The 18,880-nt window shown below is 41.3% G+C and overlaps 1 protein-coding gene across 4 annotated transcripts in view; it reads left to right on the top strand.

Moving 5' to 3' along the window:
• LOC146700728 (glutamate receptor 4) overlaps nt 1–18,880 on the top strand; it is a 157,649-nt gene that overhangs the window by 61,668 nt on the left and 77,101 nt on the right. For all 4 annotated transcript variants that reach the window (XR_014922600.1, XR_014922599.1, XM_085470954.1 and 1 more), the window contains exon 3: nt 11,366–11,605. Coding sequence is in view for 2 of the 4 variants with exons in the window: in XM_085470954.1 (XP_085327080.1) it covers nt 11,366–11,605 (240 nt within the window). In the remaining 2 variants the exon portion in view is untranslated. The remainder of the gene's footprint in view (nt 1–11,365; nt 11,606–18,880) is intronic.

The raw sequence follows: 18,880 nt of genomic DNA, 5'->3' as shown, positions 1-18,880 counted from the left end.
ACTACCCACAGCTCATGACCATAGGTGAGGGTAGGGGCGTAGATCGACCGGTAGCTTCGCTTCGCTTTTACGCTCAGCTCTCTCTTTACCACAACAGACCGGTACAGCGTCCGCATCAACCAGCCAGAAAAGGTTGGAGTGCCCACTCCGGGTCAGGGACGAGACCCTGCCCCAAGTGGAGGAGTTTAAATATCTCGGGGTCTTGTTTACGAGCGGTTCCTGTTTGGTGTTAAATACAATTCAATTGAAATAAATTAAAACAATCAATCCTATGAGAAGACAATGAGCATAGAGAATTTGACATCTTCCTCCTAAAACTTTACTCAGTTTAGACAAAACCTCTCATGCACCGTGCTTCTTCTGTCAGTATTCATATGAGAATAAAATCTGTATCAATCCACAGCCTAAAAATGCACTATTTCCCCCTTTTTACCCCTTTATCACCAAAGTATCATTCAGCCCCCTGGACTTATTTAGTAATTTTGGCTGTAAAATTACAGAATTCTCACCTTCCAGGAACCATTTGAATCCTCTTTCTGGCCCAAAATGGTTCAGGGGTTACGGGAATGTGAAGCAGACATGGTTCAGACAGCAGTACCTTGTGATTGCTTTGTGGCATTGTTATACACTAAGTATCCCCATAAAGCTTTTCTTCTCTTCTTTCCGAGACTGTTTGAATTTTGTCCCTAGCACAAATGGTAACTGAGCTACGGTCATTTAAAGAGCGCCTGTAAAATGGGTCCACTGCTGGTTTAAAAAAAGGATGAAGTAATGTTTGGTAAAAACTGCATCTGTACCCCAGTGTTAAGGATATAGATTGCAACTAAAGAAAGGTTAGTATAGATTTAACAATGATTTAGTCACACATTTACAAGCACCTTACTACTTATTAACTAATGCATATTAAAATAACATTAAAACAAATTGTTACCTACGAATGTCATTGACGCTGTATGTAAAAATACATGCAGAATTGTGACTCATTGGTCAGAAATGTGGGGAAAAATGCACCTTTTCATTAATATTCAGTAAATTGACTCCCAAGCCTCGGATGTTTTTGCTCTGGCACAAGTGGTAAATAATGGAGGTTTGTTCTGTGGAGCTGCGATCGATATATTGATGGGCCAGAGGTCGGAGGCAGTCATCATCAAACGGCCCTGTGCTGCGAGTGGGGCCTGACACCTGCGGGACCAAGGGGAAAGTGTGTCCATGGCAGTAGACCATATTCAGCCGTCCACTGATTTACACAGAGCACTGATGACAAAGCAGTTTTACCGTCCCGGCGTCCTGCCAGTCGATAGGAGCAGACTGGGAAAGCGGTAGTGAGTAGGCCTTTTGCTCATCTCTGCTGGATGAGGTTAGTTTGAGATGATTCCTACAGAGGATGCACTTCAGCTAGAAGCGATGATATAAGTTAAATTCAGATGAGTGTTATGTAAAATGACGGGAGAGCTTCTGGTGCATCACTCAGTTAGTGTGTCACACGCAGAAGGTCTGGCCCATTGATCAGACTGAGCTGCACTGAATGTGTGTGTATATATGTGTGTGTGGGTGTACTCTGACCTGTTTGTGCAGTGGAGTGTGAGGCCAGCGGATGCTGTTTCAGGGTCACTGCTGGTGTGGGACTAAATGGACCAGTCCGGGAGGCCGGCCTGTCACTAGCGGCCGCCCCCTCACTGTCAGTACTACTGCTGTCACATCACTACTGGGTCATATAGAGCAATCAGTTTGATGCAGCCTGACTCTGATGGATTGCTACTATTGGCCTCTGTGATGTCTTTGCGCTGCAGCAAGCCTGCTCTGAGTGTCTCAAAAACACACGAGAATTGTCACATCGCAGACAGAGTACAAGTCCTTTTGACATTTTTGTGAAATTAAATTCTTTTTTCTGTGTGTGTTTCAGGTGCTTTAAAATAGTCACATTTTGTTGCAGCTTTTCAGAAGTTAGGAATGCCACAAAAAGGGAGCCAAATGGTATAACTGCCCCTTAATTTACTTGTTTTGTATGATGTAATAATAAATTAGAGAGAAGCTGGAAATGCTTAATTGGACTTAAGGAGCACGAAGTACAAGATGGCAGTGTGTAACTCCATTAACTTGCTTACTTTGATCCTGTGTGAGCAGATTCACTTGGCATTATACCTCCTATATGCCGTAGAAATTAAAGATTAATGTACCCATTAGCCCACCCAGGGACTTGCCAAATGGAAAAATCAGGTCAGGTCATCAGTCTAAAGTCCAAGGATGATCAGACCTGTAGATTCAGCCAGGGGTCTGGTGGATCTGTCATTATCATCTCATTGTGTAAGGAGTATTTGGCTACCTACTGTGGCCTGGGAATATCATCAATCATCAGGACACAATCAGTGCCCTAATGATTGACCAAATGTGCAAACTGCATGCATGAGCATGCTGATATTAAAAACAATTTAATAATGAATCTTTTTGGCCACCTGGGGGCAGCTGAACATCCTGTAAACACACTGCTGATTTTTATTAGTTTATAGAGTTTGTATTAGCAGGCAGCTCAGTTCAATTGAGTTTTATCTCTATGGGAATATTTCAGAACTACAGTTGTCTGAGGGGGCTTTATATGGTAAAGTGAAGACCAATATTAGAGAGAAAAACCCAATAAACACACACAAAAGGATCACTTGGCGACAGTGAGGAGGAAGAACTCACTTTGAACAGGAAGAGACGTCCAGCAGAACCAGGCTTGGGGAGGAGGGGCAGCCATCTGTTGCAACTTGCTGGGGTGTAAGAGGAAGGAGAAGAAATGAAAGGACAGTATGGGGACACAGAGGAAGAAGACAAAATTAAATGGTATGCAGCATTAGAACAAGTGCTCTGTTCATCATGGGAAGTCCCTCAGCAGCCTGAGCCTAAAGCACAGGATGGTTCAGAGTCACCTGATCCAAGTTTAACTATAAGCTTTATGAAAAAGCAAACGTTTAACCAGAATATTAAATATAAAGGTGTCTATCTCCCAATTGTTATGTTTTTTATATGTATCCCAATCTGACAATGAATGTAAGTCCAGTCTACACCCTCTTGTTGGCTTTGTTTTGATGCGATACATATGTCTGTGAGGGTGGAGTTTGGACTTTGAGGAGAGCACCCAAAAGCCTTAAAATGAAACCAGTGGGCTAAAGAATCCTAAAGACATGGTACAGTTCCTTGAGTTGCAGTTCGAAGAAGTTATTTAATCTATTTATGATATAAAAATACTGAGCTCTACATAATGGCTCTACATAACACTCGTTTCCAGCTCCGTATGTTTTATTCGTTGCCTCATGTGTGTGCCTGAGAGGTCATTTTAGACAGAGTTGTATGCTTGAGAGGGCAACATCTGAGACTGACATCATACAGAGCCAGGTTTAGAAAAACCTGTCAGAAAGCAAGCATTCAGAAGTCATTTAGTGCAGATGGAGCCTGAGATTTTTATTGTTTTTCGGGCTCATAATCTCAATTACTTCAGACTTTAACATTGTTTAGAAAATCAGTAACAGTATTAAAGGTTGTAAATGAAGCATGGTGGTCTGTTCCAGGCTGTGCTAGTTAAACACATAAAACACGGGTATCTCATTCTTCAGAGGATGTGCTTCTGCAGAGTACGTTGCGGGAGTACTAAAAGAAAGACGAAAAGAAAACTGAGGCAGTGTTATTTATAGGTTAACGTCAGAGTGCAGTAAAGTTGCTATATCTTTACTTTTAAAATAAAACCAACTCTGTTATAGGTTCCTACAGTTTTTCATGGTGATGCATGTAGTTTCTTCCAAGCAACTCAGAAAACTTGCCTCAGTTCTTTTGTGGGTTTATGCTCTCTCAGCTTTATCTCTTAATGCGATCCCAGAGTGACTCCAGCAGGACTGCTTGCTCTTTGTCTGGCCAGCAGTAGTTCTTCAACTTTGGTTGACTTTCAGGCCAATGAGACACTTCCATGGTAATGCACAAACTATCTGAATGTTTGTTATCATACAGGCTTTTTTTTTTTTTTTTTTTTGCCAGAAATCCAGAATCCTCACACTACAGATAGTAGAGATCCCAGTGGATGAGCAGGCGTAGGCCAGGCTTCTATCTGTTTGTGGTTTTGATTGATTCCATGTTCAGTGTGGAGGCAATCTTCTTTAATGAAATGAATGATTCTCATTATTTGCCATGTGGCATGTGGCATACACCCATATTGTGCCCTCCACTCTGCCAGAGCTTCCCTGGACACGGTGATCCCGTTGGCAGATTCTAAGTGAATGGGAATAATAAAGGGAAAAAATAATAAAAGGAAGTGCTTTGTTATTCTCACAGTTGGCCAGGATGTATAGTGAGAAACCGTGTGGAATATTTCAGCATCAGAGGTAGCACGTCTGAAAGACTGCCAAACGGGCAGCTGCTTTGGGATTTTTGAGCCTTCCGTTGATGTTTTTGATGATGATTTTAAAAATGATTTGTGCCTGGAAGAGTTTTCCTTTAATAGGGTAGAGAGGACATTATTTCTGGTTTTACTTCTACTCCACTAAAACAGGGAAATAGGTTTAGGTTAATAGTACAAAAGACAATCAATAAATTAACAAATAAATGATGATATCTAACCCTAACCCCTAACCCTAACCCCTAACCCTAAGAAAACAAGCTAACTTTCTTATTATTGGCTCCTGAGTGTAAACAGAAGTTTTAAATAGCAGAGGGGTGGTGCTGTGTATCTTAGGCCTTAGACACAGAAACCTACAGACTGGTCAGCAACACCCTGGCAACAAAAAATGCTAGGGAAAAGTGAATTCCCTGAGTGGTTGATAATTGGTTTCCAACAATCAAAGAGCTAGGTGCAAATAGGGAGACTTAGACTGTTGACCTTCAAAATAAAAGTTGCAACTTTTAAAATGTGCTAATTGCAGGGAGGAGGCGAATGCTATACATCGTTTGGCCGATTGGTTTCACATCGGGATCAACAACTCCCCAGCCTTTATAATATACAGTTTTCCCTAGCAACCATTGTTGCTAGGCCTGTGCCTGAGATAACTATATGAAGGAAATCAACCTTCACTGATCTTATACAGAACCAAGAGTAGAAAACAAGCATTTAAAACAGTCTTAATGCTGAAGTCGTGGAAGATGGCTGCTCCTTCCTGAGCATGGTCCTGTTAATGCAAATGCTTTCTTATAGTGCGTCATCTGATTGTTCAGGTTTTCTCTGTTTTATTGCAGTCTTTACCTTACAACATAAAGTGCCTTAAGGCAGCCGTTATTGTGATTTGGTGACATGTAAACAAAATCAAATTGAATTGAATTCTGTCTTTTTGTCCTGTAGCTTTAATATTCAGTCAACAGGGACACAAATCTTTGCCCACAAATGTGTTAAACATAAAACAAAAGGATTTGAGTTCAGTATTTACGTAGTCCATGTACTGTATGTGATAGTAGCATTTCAGTGGTAATACTGTTAGTTTTGTTTGAACTCTAATGAAAACAGGCAGTAATTGGAGACCGAGACGGTTTTAATTTCAGCAGCTTTACTTACATACATACTAATGTGTTGTTATTCAATCTGGTGTTTCTGCGTAACAGCAGCTCGCCATGCACAGCGTGGGTGCGGGCTGACATATATTCAGGATTCAGTGAAGTGTGTGCGTGTGTGTGTGCTTGTGTATCTCTGCGTGCGCTGATGTCATCCTATCCCTGGAGGGGACATCAGTGGGCTGTGTGGATTTTCCAACCTCTGCACTCCTTTCTTGGTTGAGTGGACTCTCTCCCTCTCTCCCTGTTTGCCCCCATCCTTCAATGTGGAGACACACAGTAGGTGTTAATAACTGTGTGGTCTTAAAGGACCATTTGTGGCCATAAGTGGAGATATTTGGCACTGTGATACATTGCTGCAATCAGGCTATGTAAAATGTAATTATTCTTTCTTTTCCCCTCCAATGTTTAGATCTTCTCTAAATACATAAAAATGATCCGAAACCTGAGCTTTTGTTGGCTGAAGGAAATGCTAATAGCTTTGAAAAGCAAACCTTGAAGATAGCTTAGGAAGATTTCAGGTTAAGGCAAACAAACAAACACAAAACAACCCTCAAATTAAAAGAAGACAACCCTCCTCCCGCAGCTCTTACCTCTCTTTCTACATATTTAATCTATGGTTCATTTTTGTTTTGGCTTTTTGGTTGGTTAAACATTAAATAAATATCCTCAGAGGTCAAACTGAGCTGAGTGTCAGTAAAGCTGATCAGCTAAAAAAAAAAAAAACGAAAAATAGAAGCATCCATAATTTCAGCTCTGTGGTCTTTTTTCTTTTGCACCATCTCTAAAAATGAGCCATCTGTTCTTGGCTTGAGTGCTTACTTTGCAGTACAGGTTTGTTTTGATGTCAGCGCTCCTGCTGGCTCAGCTGTCAATCAAAAACATACACCATTCTGCCCGCTCATAGGCTTGGAGGCTAAATTGGTCGGACACAGGCCTCCTAATCTAACGACGGAAAGCTGCATTCCCGAACCTGTCTGCACATTCAACTAGAACTTCAGACGGCCTGTAAAGTAGCATTACTGTTGCATATGCTGAAAGCCCCTTCCTTCTTTTCATTAACAGTGCAAAATTGAAGTTACTTTAAGAGAATATTTTACTGCAAAAATACTGAAAGGCTTGGGTTTCATTTGGCCAAGTGCAGTTCTCTGAATCTGTGGAGATAAAATAATTTAGCCCTCCCGCCCAACACCGAAACTGATTTTAAATGAGTCAGTCATGACTCAGGGAAAAGCAAACTTTAACAGTGAAGTTACATCATGTGGGGTGCCTTAAGGCATAGACATGGATTTGGGGGTGGGGGCAGGACAGGACACAGGGGACATGTCCTCTCTAATATTTAGAAAACATGAATTTGCCCACTCACTCTTTCTCTTAGAGGACTGTGCACAGTAAGCATAAATCTTGTTGAAACTTACCAAAGTCCAAAGGGCCTTAACGTATATTTATCATAAAGTGAAGCGAGGGGTTACCTCCACAAAGAAAAGATACAAAAGTACCCTGACGCCAGGCGGGAACAACTGAATGAGCTACACTCTGATGTCTCCAGCTATCCATTCGTCAATTTTTTAAAAGTCTTATCCAACCGAGGGTCACAGCGAGGCCAAGCCCTATCCCAGCTGACACGGGGCGACAGGCCTCCAGTCCATCACAGACCAAACACAGGGACACTCACATTCAGGCCTACGGTTGTTTAGAATCACCAGAGAACCTAACGTGCAGTCTTTAGGCTGAGGGAGGAAACCACTGCAGACTCAGGCTGATCATATATATCCACATTTACTAAACAGAGCAAAAGCTATGTGTACGCAAGCCCCAGCAGTGTTCACAGGTGTGGTTACTTTTAAGAGTGAAAAACAGAAGTTGTGTTGTTTTCTAAACAAAGGCACAGTCAGTTCATTTCAAAGATATAAGAGATTTTTTTTTACTATGTAAATATCAACTCCCCCCTTTGTTTTATGCCTTGAGAAAGGAACATGCAATCTTGTCAGTGCGTTTGCACTGCCGCAGCACGTTAAGTCCAAGGTTCAAACCTAGTGAGGCTGGCTGCACCTACTGTATGAGGTGATTGGAGTGACTGTATCAACATGCCACACTAAATGCTGGAAATCACTTGGATGTTGACACAACAATGATCATTTTCATTTAGAAAAGTTGAGAATAATTATTTAAAGCTCTCCAGAATGCAGGAAATTAAGTGTCTGATTCTCAAAATTACATGGAAAACACTAACCCTAACTCACCCACCGTTTGTCTTAATGCATCCCTCTACGTGCTCACACAAAAATACATTTTGCCTTCAAGACCTTCCAACGTGGCTCCAATCTCCAGTCACTAGGGATAAATGTGTATTTCCTGACAGGTTGCTGGCTATCGCAGGGTCAAGTTGGTTGCAAAACATTGATTGCTAGCAGATTGTCGCAGTCATCTATAGTTTGCATGGAAGTTCCCGATTCGTCTGCAAACAATGGCCAACTAACCATCGAGTAGTAGTGAAACTTAAAAGCCTGCATGGCACTCCTCACAGTTCCACTCTTTGAGCAGTTTGGCCTGTGTTTGCAGCTGTGGTAGTTCCAACCATTTAACGCCACCAAACGGTCGAGGAACATTTTTCCTAGGCCGAGGCTTTCATGACTAGGGCTAAGTAGTGGTTTTAGCTGCCTAAATCTAACAAATTCCCTCTGGAAACGAGTCAGCTAAGTTTGAAAAGACTGAGAAACGCTACAAACTCCAGTTTCCTGAGTGAACGGCCCAGTTATCCCACAAGCTGCTTCCAGTGTAAACTGTCACTCTGAATATGGCCTCACCTGACTATTTCCTAAAGTCATTCTGGCTGAAATCCCTGAAGGCGAACTACTGTACAGTCTTGACTGTTTTTCCCCCTGGTAGTATAGTTCCCAGCACCTCTGTGGACTATAATTGTGTGTAGAAGAAGAGTGACTTTCCTTTTAGTTTTTTTACTGCCGCCTTGTTTGTTTCACTGAGGGAGGAAGATTAGAAATATGCACACTCTCTCTCCCCCTCTGTCTCAACAGCAGCGCACTGCACTCTCTGCATAGAAACAATGAGTTAGTCAGTAAAGCAGCTCTCTTGTTTACTTCCCCACCCCCAGTTTTCCTTTAACAACGGGAACATCTTGAGCTCTTCCTTCAGTTCGCCACTCACTCTGATTCTCCTCGCGCCCGGAAACTGGCAGAGGACGCTCATTATCTTTACTCTCTGTTGTTGTTCCGTGTGTGCAGAAAGTGGGCAATTATAGTACAGCTCTAGTAGACAGCCAAACCTTTCTATAATGAGAAGATTTCCTCAAGCAGGACACATTGTGTATATGTGTGTATAGCACAGCTTGTGTATGCAAATGCAGGCGTTCCATTTAATTCAAAGTCTGACCAATAAACACAACAGACGCAGGTTCAGTTGGTGCTGCTTTTATGCCATGAAAGCAGAGCAGCATGAGCATGATGTGTTTTGTTAATGGGGAATATGTCCTCTAGAATATATCTAAACAACAGCAAGGGGAGTGATTTAGTTGTTGGTACTGTTGTTTTGCTGTTTAAATGGGAGACGGGAACAGCCTTTTTAGATGAAAGCATCAGAGGAAACGGACGTGTTTGGTTTTGATCTCTGTTTGCTGCATTCAGTGGCTCTCTTGAAAGGATTTAAAGTGGTAATCAGCGGGATAATGGTTTGTTATTTTGTCGCCAGTCATGGTGCTAAGCGCTTATTGCCGTGGTGATTTTTGCACCACATTTCCCACCGATCAATTGTCATTCAAAGCAGCGAGGTCTTAGTTAAATGCGATGGCTATCACTGCTCATATTAAGCGCTCGGTTCTTGTAAAATATCGCTTCCTGTGAGCGTGGGACTTGAATGATTTAAGATGTGTTTCTCTGGAGATGAGCCCTCATTGCATGTTGTTTTTATGCTGCTAAATAATGAAGTTATCATAGTGACGAATGTGCCGAATAAAGGAAAAATGAACTGATACACAGCGTGACAAAATCCTTTGTTGTACACTTGATATTTGTTGTGAGAAAAATATATTTCAAAAAACTAGTTCATCAATGCATTGTGTTTGAGTTGCCCTAGTTTTCTCCCCTCGTGTGAAACAGATCCAGGGTCTGAGGAAGCTCTGGGCTCTGGGTTAAAAACAAAAGCCAGTGAAAAAGTATCAAAAACTAAAGTTCCTTTTGTGAGCACTTGATGCTCAGTACAAAAGAAAGTCAGTCCCTGTAGACACACTTTATTTTCCTCCATATTGATGTTTGTAACTCACTTTTTACATTTATTAGTCTTCCTTAGCCCATCTGTAACTCGTCCAGGATGCAGCAGTCACCTCTGGGTGCTTAGTATCATAAAATAAAGACCCTACAACCCCACAACCTATGAGTAGGCACCTGGCAAAAGTGGGAAGGAAAAACTCCCTTTTACAGAGAAGAAACGGGCAAAACCAGCAGCCACCTCCTGTTACTGATTGGGGGTGAGGGAGAAAGACATGACATTTAAAACTTTTATACATATAAAGCCCCACATGACCGAGCTCCTGCATATATAGCAGAGCCACTGAGACCATATAACAGCTGTTGGCCTTTTGTAAGTGTGTGTGCTGTATAAAAAAGTTATTATTAATAAAGTTATTATAGACTCCTGTGTTATAATGTTCCTTAGATCAGAAATAATCATCTTTACAGATTGTCACAAATGCTGGTTTTAGTCTCTGTGGCTCATTTTCCACTTCATGGGTGAATCTTTTTTAAACTCACCTGCAGTTTTGGGTGAAACTCCTTTCAGTGTAACCACACTTTACAGTGCTAAATTCAGCAGTTACAATTATATTGTTACTCACGTTCCAAAGGTTCATCAGTTACCTGCGCTCCAGGTAGATGGAAAGAAAAACGCACGTGTGGTACAATCAGCTGATTTCAGTTTGTATCTGGGAGGAGGAAAGTGGTGGAGCGGTCCTACAGCTGTTCAGGAGTGGAGAATAAAAGATTCCTTTTATTGCACAAAAGGTCAAGAATGTGATGGTAAAGTTCAAACTGCATCCAGGGTAAAACAAAAGCAACACAACTTCGGCTCTTTGCGAAAATCTGCACAGACAGCATGCTAACACAAAGCTAACAGGGAACCCAGAGGGATGATGAAGCTGAATGCAGGCCGACCCCAGTAATACTAAATGCCTTTCCTTTTTTTTAAAATAATAACCCCGCCCCTGCTCGTCTGATTAAGCTTTGTTAAGGCTTGAATTTAATGCTTTCTACTTTGAATGCTTATAAAAGTCCCTTCACTCCCTTTGCATTGGTAAAGCATTTTTAAGGGTCTAAGCAGTTTCTGTTCCAGTTTTGTGACTGAAAGTCTTTTATTATGTTACCAATAAATTAGGATTTATCTGTGTGTGTACCCGGACTGTTTATGGATGCATTTTGCTAACTTAGCATTTGAAAAACCATAGTTGGATACTTCTGGCTCACGGCAAACACACAAGTAACCAAAATGGTGATGTCAAGTGGCTGCAGCTATCTTTTATATACAGTCTATGGCTGTAAACAATGTGAAAAGGGTCCCAAACCCAAAGAGAATTACCAACTGTGCACTTGGTATTTCCAGAAGAAAAAGAAAACTGTCACTACTTGTGTATATGTTATCATAACAATATAAAAATAAATCATTAGTTGGCGACTTCTTGACAATATTCAGTATAACTAAAGGCCTGAAAAGAACTTAAACTTCATTTCACTTCTTTTTTCACTATATAAAACCTTGACATGTTATTTTTTTTTCTCTCAATTCCCATTACCTCAAGCTACTTCAAATTTATGGTACCAATTAATTTTTATGTTCTTGTTTCCTTCCGCAGTCTGCTCCCAGTACTCCCGCGGTGTCTTCGCCATCTTCGGCCTGTACGACAAGCGTTCGGTCCACACGTTGACGTCCTTCTGCAGCGCGCTGCACATCTCCCTCATCACGCCGAGTTTCCCCACCGAGGGCGAGAGCCAGTTCACCCTGCAGCTCCGGCCGTCGATCCGTGGGGCCCTCCTGTCCCTCCTCGACCACTACGACTGGAACAAGTTCGTCTTCCTGTACGACACAGACCGAGGTGGGTGATGAAAATAAACACCTCTCACTCTGACAGCTTAATCACACATTGGAGATGTTTTCGTGGATTCTGTGCCAGCTTGTGAGCATGCTGTACATTAATGTGTTTCTCATCTAACAGAAAACCTTTTTAAATGCATCATCAGTTGATCTCAGCGAACTTTCCTTTGAAATCGGTGAATCTGCTCCCCTCACCAGAAAATCATTACATTCACATACACTGAAAATGAGTTCTTTCCAGTAAATGAAAATCTTAGATATACTGCACAAAGGTGCTTTGCTTGACAGCGTTACAAGTTATCGGACTACAGAAACAACTTGCAATCAAACATAAGTGAGTCCTTGAGGGAAAAAAATGAGAGGTTGGGTAGAAATATGAAGCAACAAGTGCTGCTTCAAAGTAAAAGCAAGACAGTCCTGAAAGCTGATGATATACAGATCATCTCAGACAACTGTGCAAACACAGAGAGGAAAAGCCATGAACCTATTTCATCACCAAATGCATCAACATTTAATAAAGCAGACAGAGTTTTTAAGTACTGCAACCATATCCAAATGATTTTAACCCCCAGAGAATTGAAGAAGTATTGTCTTCACGAAGGAGGTAAGCTTTGAATATGACCTGCATTAGATTTGTGGCTGGATGTGCAAACCTAAGGGATCTCATTGGAGCTACAGCGATTAAAAAACAGGATGAGTGTTGGAGGGTAATTTATTACAATGCAACACATTACTATAATTGCATTACATTTATCTATAACTCATTAAACCATTACTCTTTCCAAATTCAGGTAATTACAGATACAAAGTTACTTTCGGTTTACAACCACATTAGCTACTTTCACAATAAACTACAGATCCACCCACAGGAGAGATCTGCTGAGAGCTAAACATCTTCTAAGCTTGTTTTCTGTTTAGTGTTTGCGCTGTTCTGTCCTTCGCACCAAAATAATGAGAAGCTTCTGAAATACTGGAATTGCAGGCTTTGTAATAATGGAGGTGTTACAATAGCTGAGCAGTGGCCTGTGATGCAACATCACCTACTGTCGTGATGATTTGTTCAGCCTCTTTTTCCAGTCTTCCACACGAAACGAGAAATAAAATCAAATAATTCAATTTTAATAAAATAAAAGTGCAAGAATGAAAAGATGCAATAAATAAGCTGCAAAGAAGAAAATGAAATAAAATGAGTTGAAGTTCTTTGTGTAAATATTGCAGGTAGATCTTTACAAATTAGATGCTGTAGTAGCAGATGATAATAATAATTAGAGTGTGAATGGAGTAATGGCGTGGAAGGGGGGCAGTGTTCATTTCAGGAGTCTGCTTATGACCAAATGCAGTACATCTGTGTCACTCGAGGTTTCTCTTATCTTGGAAATCTACCTCTGTAGTAGAAGCTAAAAGAGACAGTTTCTAAGAACTACACTGGTCCCCAGTTGCTGCAGTCCAGACACATAAAAAAGACGGGGGACTATCTCCTGCAGTTATTAGAACAATATAGAAGTTCCTGCAGCGTGAAAGTGGCTCTTTGTTCTCTTAGATATGCCAATAAACCTTGTTCTTACCACAGCATTTTTCACTCATGGATGTTAGTTAGAAGAGAAAGAGGATTTCTGGAGTAAGAGAGAGTGGTGATTGGAGCAGACTTTAATGGACATGTGGGGGAAGGGGACAGAGGTGATGAGGAGGTCTTGTGTCGGTGCAATGGAGGACAATATGAAAGGACAGATGGTAGTGGATTTTTCAAAAGATGGAAATGGCTGCGGTGAACACATGCTTCAAGAAGAGGGAGCAACATAGGGTGATGTAGAAAGGTCGATGAAGGTGAATACATGCAGAAGGTGCAATTGGAGAGACTTGATTGTCTGCAGGATGACTTTGGACATCAAGAAGAGGAAATGAGTGAAGATGGAGGCAAAGATTAAATGGTGGAAGTTGAAGAAGGAAGAATGATACGCCAAGAGAGTGTTTGTCCTATTACAGAGGAAATAGGACAAACAGACTTGGCGGTAGAATGTGAAAGTTCAAGAAATATCCAGAGGAAGAGGTTAGCAAAGAAAAAGTGGGATAGTCAGGTGGATTAAGAAGGTAGACAGGATTACTGGGAGGTTAGGTCTACAGCTGGGAGAGAGGAGGCAAAGACCAAAAAAAGCTTGTGATTAGTCATATCTGATTCTGGACTTGAAGAAGAAAAGTACTTGTATCGACTGGTTACAGAGAGATTGAGTTGGAAAGGATGTGCAGCTGGTTGGGATGATTATGAATAGAGCTGAAACGTGTTAAGAAGATGGAAAGATTTAAACATCCGCGATGAACCAGCCAAAGGGACAGATAGTGCACAAGAGAGGTGAAGAAGAGAGTGCAGCGAAGGTGAGTGTCAGGGGTGATTTGTGACAGAAGGACAGAAGGTGACTATGGTGTATGGTTTGGAGATGGTGGCACTGACAAACAGATGATAGGCCAAGCTGGAGGTGGCAGAGCTGAAGAGCAATCAGAATGGACAAGATTAGGAATGAGTACATCAGACGGACAGCTCAGATCGAGCAGTTTACAGATAAAGTTAGAGATGCAAGGCTCAGATGGTTTGGACATGTGCAGAGGAGAGAGATTGGATATATTAGAAAAAGGTTTTGAGGCTGGAGCTGCCTAGGCAGGATGGAAAGACTAAGAGGGAGACCACACAGAAGATTCATGGATGTAGTGAAGAAGGAAATGCAGAGCATGTTACAGAGGGGAATACTACGGGGGGGAGACAAAGGCAGATGGTCAGCTGCAGCAGCCAGAAAAATAAGAAAATAAAGTAATGCATAATTAAAACAAAAAATATTTCTTACATTTAAATAAAATTTGGAAAGGTAAATAAAAATAAACATGCAAACATGCTCTGTGTACACAGAGATGTGCACAAAGTGTTATTTTGTGAGGCAGTAACATTTATCAGAAAGAAATCTCTGAGGTCTCAATCATATCTCCTATGTTTTCTCCTCATGCCCCCTGCGTGGCGAACAGTAAGGTGTGAATGGATGTGCTTCTGAAATAATGGCTGTTTTTTGTCCTCAGTATGTCTTGTGGCCATCGAGCGATCAATATTGCAGTGCAGCTGCTGTTGGAAGTGTTGTGGACATTGTTGGACCTCTCTCCCTCTGGCTCAGTTCCCCACCTGAGGAAGCGAGCTCATGTATATGTTTCTCACTCTTCCGTGTCTCTCTCTTTTTTCCCATATTCCTCCTTTTTTTTCTTTCACCCACCCGATCTTTGCCTCTCAGTCACCACATACACACCGACAGAGTCAATAAGTTTCTACTTTTTCACCCCACCGTGTCGCATTTCCATTACAAGACAGAATGGATATGGACTGCTGCTTGGATCACATCTCCACATCTCGCTTTCATACATTTTCCAGAAGGTAGTCAGAGGACTTCATTCTTTCTCTCTGCTGCAGTGATTGTTTGAGCAGATTGGCTATACAGGGGCTGCAGAGTGAGGATGATATCGGGATGGCGTCCTTTCAGAACAACTCATTCCCTCCTTCTTTTTCTTATCTGAAGTCATACATGCTTGACTGGATAAAACAAAACCGGCATGTATCTGATCAAGTATCCTCCAAAACCACAAAGGTTCCCAGCTGTACGACTTTGCTGCCCTATAGACTGGCTGAGGACACAAAACGTGGCTTTTCTGTGTTTTCTGGAGCTTCGGTCTGGCTTCAAGCTCAGGATCATTGAGACCAGAATTAAGATAACATACAATTTCAGTATCAGTGGCATAAAAATCACCAAGAGGTGAAGACAATCACCTACTAGAAGGTTAGGATGTTGTTATAACCTCATGGGGCGACCGTGGCTCAGGGGGTTGGGAATCGCATCTGTAACCGGAAGGTCGCCGGTTCGATCCCTGGGCTCTCTGTCCTGGTCGTTGTGTCCTTGGGCAAGACACTTTACCCTACTTGCCTACTGGTGTTGGCCAGAGGGGCCGATGGCGCGATATGGCAGCCTCGCTTCTGTCAGTCTGCCCCAGGGCAGCTGTGGCTACAACTGTAGCTTGCCTCCACCAGTGTGTGAATGTGAGAGTGAATGAATAGTGGTATTGTAAAGCGCTTTGGGTGCCTTGAAAAGCGCTATATAAATCCAATCCATTATTATTGAGTGAAAGCAGTTCTTTGCTACTGTGAAAATGAATACTAATGAGCAGTGTTAAAACAGCAACAAAAAATTCCATTTGAATCCTGCAGGGTTGATGGGCTGTGATGTGTGAGGTCCAGACTTTTCTTGCGTTACAATGTTTTTTGGTTTGAAGCACCTGATGTCTATGGACGTTCTGTTTCCTGGTTGGTCAGTCATTTTTCAGCATCGAATTCACCAATTCATGTTTATCCATGAGCACTGAGGTCTCTCAAGCCTGGCAACCATGAGTCCTTAGGGAAAACTGAATTTTCCCCAGTCAGTTGGTTAGTGGTTGCAAAGACATATATGCTGCACCAAATATCTCCTGGCAATTGCTCTGGTGGCACGTTGCAAAAGTTTCCTTTAGTTTTCCATGGAAGAGGTCGACGTAAAAGTTGTGCCTTTTGAAAAGTGTGGCTCAGTGGGGCCCAATTTTTACTTTGAAGGTAAATGTTCTCCATTTCACATCAGGCGAATAATAAGCGAGTCTTTGCGAAGAAGTCAGTGTCTTCCAGAGTAATCACAAGGCAACCTGGCAGCAACCAATCCACAGCTCACATTCTCGTTTTGGGAGAAAAAGTTATTTTCTGTGTTTTGTTTTTTTTTCCATGTGTTTTTAGAAATTGTTGTTCTCACAGTAGAGAATTTCCTTCCTTTTTCCAGTGTTTTCATTATAAAATATCTCGACAGGATGCTCTTTTTCCCTAACTCACTGCAGGAGTGACAAATGAGAAGGGGGAGGAGCAAAGTGTGTACAGATGTCTACTTTTTGATTTGATTGGAGCAACGTCCTGGACGTAGAGGGGAGCAACTAAACCTAAAGTATCGATGCAATACAAGAAATGGTACTGTTGATATTTGGATCAATTTGCCTACCCTTCCTACAAATATGAAAACCGAAAACAGCCTTTCACTGTGCTGATAACATTAAAAAGCAGGTGATTTTTAAAGTACCCTTCGGTATTCAGATAATTAATACAGGTGATCCCAGATCAATGCCAAACAAGGCTGAGAATTTGTCTTCCTGTAGAGATTTAACACAGCCATACTGGATGCCTTTGTGAAAAATGCTGGATACATGCTTCACAACACAAAAGACTATGGAATAAGATGATTAGAGAGGGTATCATATTAGCATGTGACACATGCACGCCTGTCAGAGTTGATGTGGATTGTTTGTGTTTGCAGAAACACAAGCGTATCTGTTCCGGGTGACAGATGACTGACGGATGTCTAAAACTCTGCAGACACACTTGGAAAACATTGCTCAGTACGTGTTGCCCTTTAGTCTGCATTGTGTTCCTGTTACTGAAAGTTAGGGCTGTCGGCTTTTTTTGGAAATTTTCTTTGAAATTTGAACTGCTGCTAAAATGATGTTGTGGATATGGTTTTTTTATGTTGCCGGTGTGAGTGCAGCAGGATGTGCCTTGTATTTCAGCAGGTGCACTTCATAAAATGCACAGTTCAGCTGACCCTGCTGTCCTCTCAGTAAAACAGGAGGGTTTTTTCTACGTATACAGCCATTTCCAGCCACACAGCAAGCAAGGTTAGACCTAAAACTTAAGGGGTCCTGTAAGTGCAATAACTGCAACCACTGCACAGACCTGACAGACCTTTTAATTAACCAAATTAAAACTTTGGTGAACAGTTAATGGTTTAACTGAAGTGCGAACTCTCAGGTACTGGATTTGCTGGACACAACTTTTCCTTACTATTCATATCCTCTATATTATTTTTAGGCCTGTTTCTCATTCTTTTGTCCAGTTTCTTCAAATTTCTAAGGACACACTGCACACCATATGTGAAATATGCAAAGTTTGTGGTTAACAAGTCTCTGGGAATCACCACACTGGTGCAAAGATATAATTTTATGCCTGTCAAACTGTGCTAAACCCCAAAACACTTTGGTCCTTCAAATGAACAGGTACAAAAAAAAAAAAGAAGAAACCAAACACATCAGGCTCAACTAATCATTGACTCGTAGATCAGTGTTAAGTGGCTTAACTTTCCTCTTAAAGTGGTCAGGAGTAAGGACTGAACAAAAACGTAGTGAAAAACAGCCAATATCAAAATAAGAACCTTGAGAAACCTTCAGTAAGGCAAGAGAACTACAGCTCAAGAGCACTTTAACAAGTTCCACAAAGGTGTTTCTAGCTAGAAGCTTTAAAAAATAATGGGTAGGACAAGACTTTTGCACAGGACAATATCTTTTCCAAAGAGCAATTTAATTCCAAGACCTGAGATATTTTTCACATTTATGTTACAAAATGGAGAAAACCCAGCATGCTACAATAAGTAGATAATCGTGAACTAATGCTTGAAAGAATCCAAAGCCACTTTCACAGCCTTCCTTTTATAGATAAACGTAAAGATGCGTGTCGGCTTTGTGAAGCTGCTCACACAGTTCAGCAGAGACACATTAGCGGAAACACGATCACACTTTGCAAGGTTAAAATTTGCATGCCCACTGAAGCAAAAAGCAGGTGGGACAGATGAGCAGCATGGGTGGGGAAGCAGCAGTCCACAAAGTAGAAAATGACACTTTATTGTAAATGTCCTTGCTTTCTGTGCAAACAGTGTCCCTCCTGCAGTTATATATAAATATTGTGAACAAACAAAATCCAGCCTCTCTCACAAAGTCACCCCGTTTCTCCCTGAAATAAACCCCACTGATATTTAGCCTCAGCTAAGGAAAGCCACAGTTTTATTTTGTGTGTTGCGACTGTAAAATCATCCCGGATACATTCAAAAAAATTTTCTTTCCTTATTTGCTTTTTGTTCTCATGTAATTGAAATATATAAAGACATTCAAGATTACCATATGAATTCAAAGTGTGGCCTTTGGTAACATTCATCATGTTCATGAAGTTGAATGAATGCAGGCCAATAAAAATGAAATGAAATAACTGTGAAAGTAGCAATAATGTGTGCACAGTGATTTGTGAAAAATGATTAAGTTAGACAAAAGAATGCAAAACCTCTGCCCTCAGCAAAATGACCAAATCTGAATTGACTCAAAGTGATTCAGTTTTAAATTTTGTCAAGCTGCAGCGCTGCTAAAGCTTTTCATATAATCTGTCTCTATTTTTTAAGTAACCCTGATAAAACAAAAA

The sequence above is a fragment of the Copadichromis virginalis genome, linkage group LG10 (genome assembly GCF_057382275.1).
Source record: "Copadichromis virginalis isolate Kocher_CV1m ecotype Utaka linkage group LG10, C_Virginalis_male_GT1.1, whole genome shotgun sequence".
NCBI lineage: Eukaryota > Metazoa > Chordata > Actinopteri > Cichliformes > Cichlidae > Copadichromis > Copadichromis virginalis.
The sequence above is the reverse complement of the archived record's forward strand: the minus strand, read 5'-3'. Positions and strand labels throughout refer to the sequence as shown.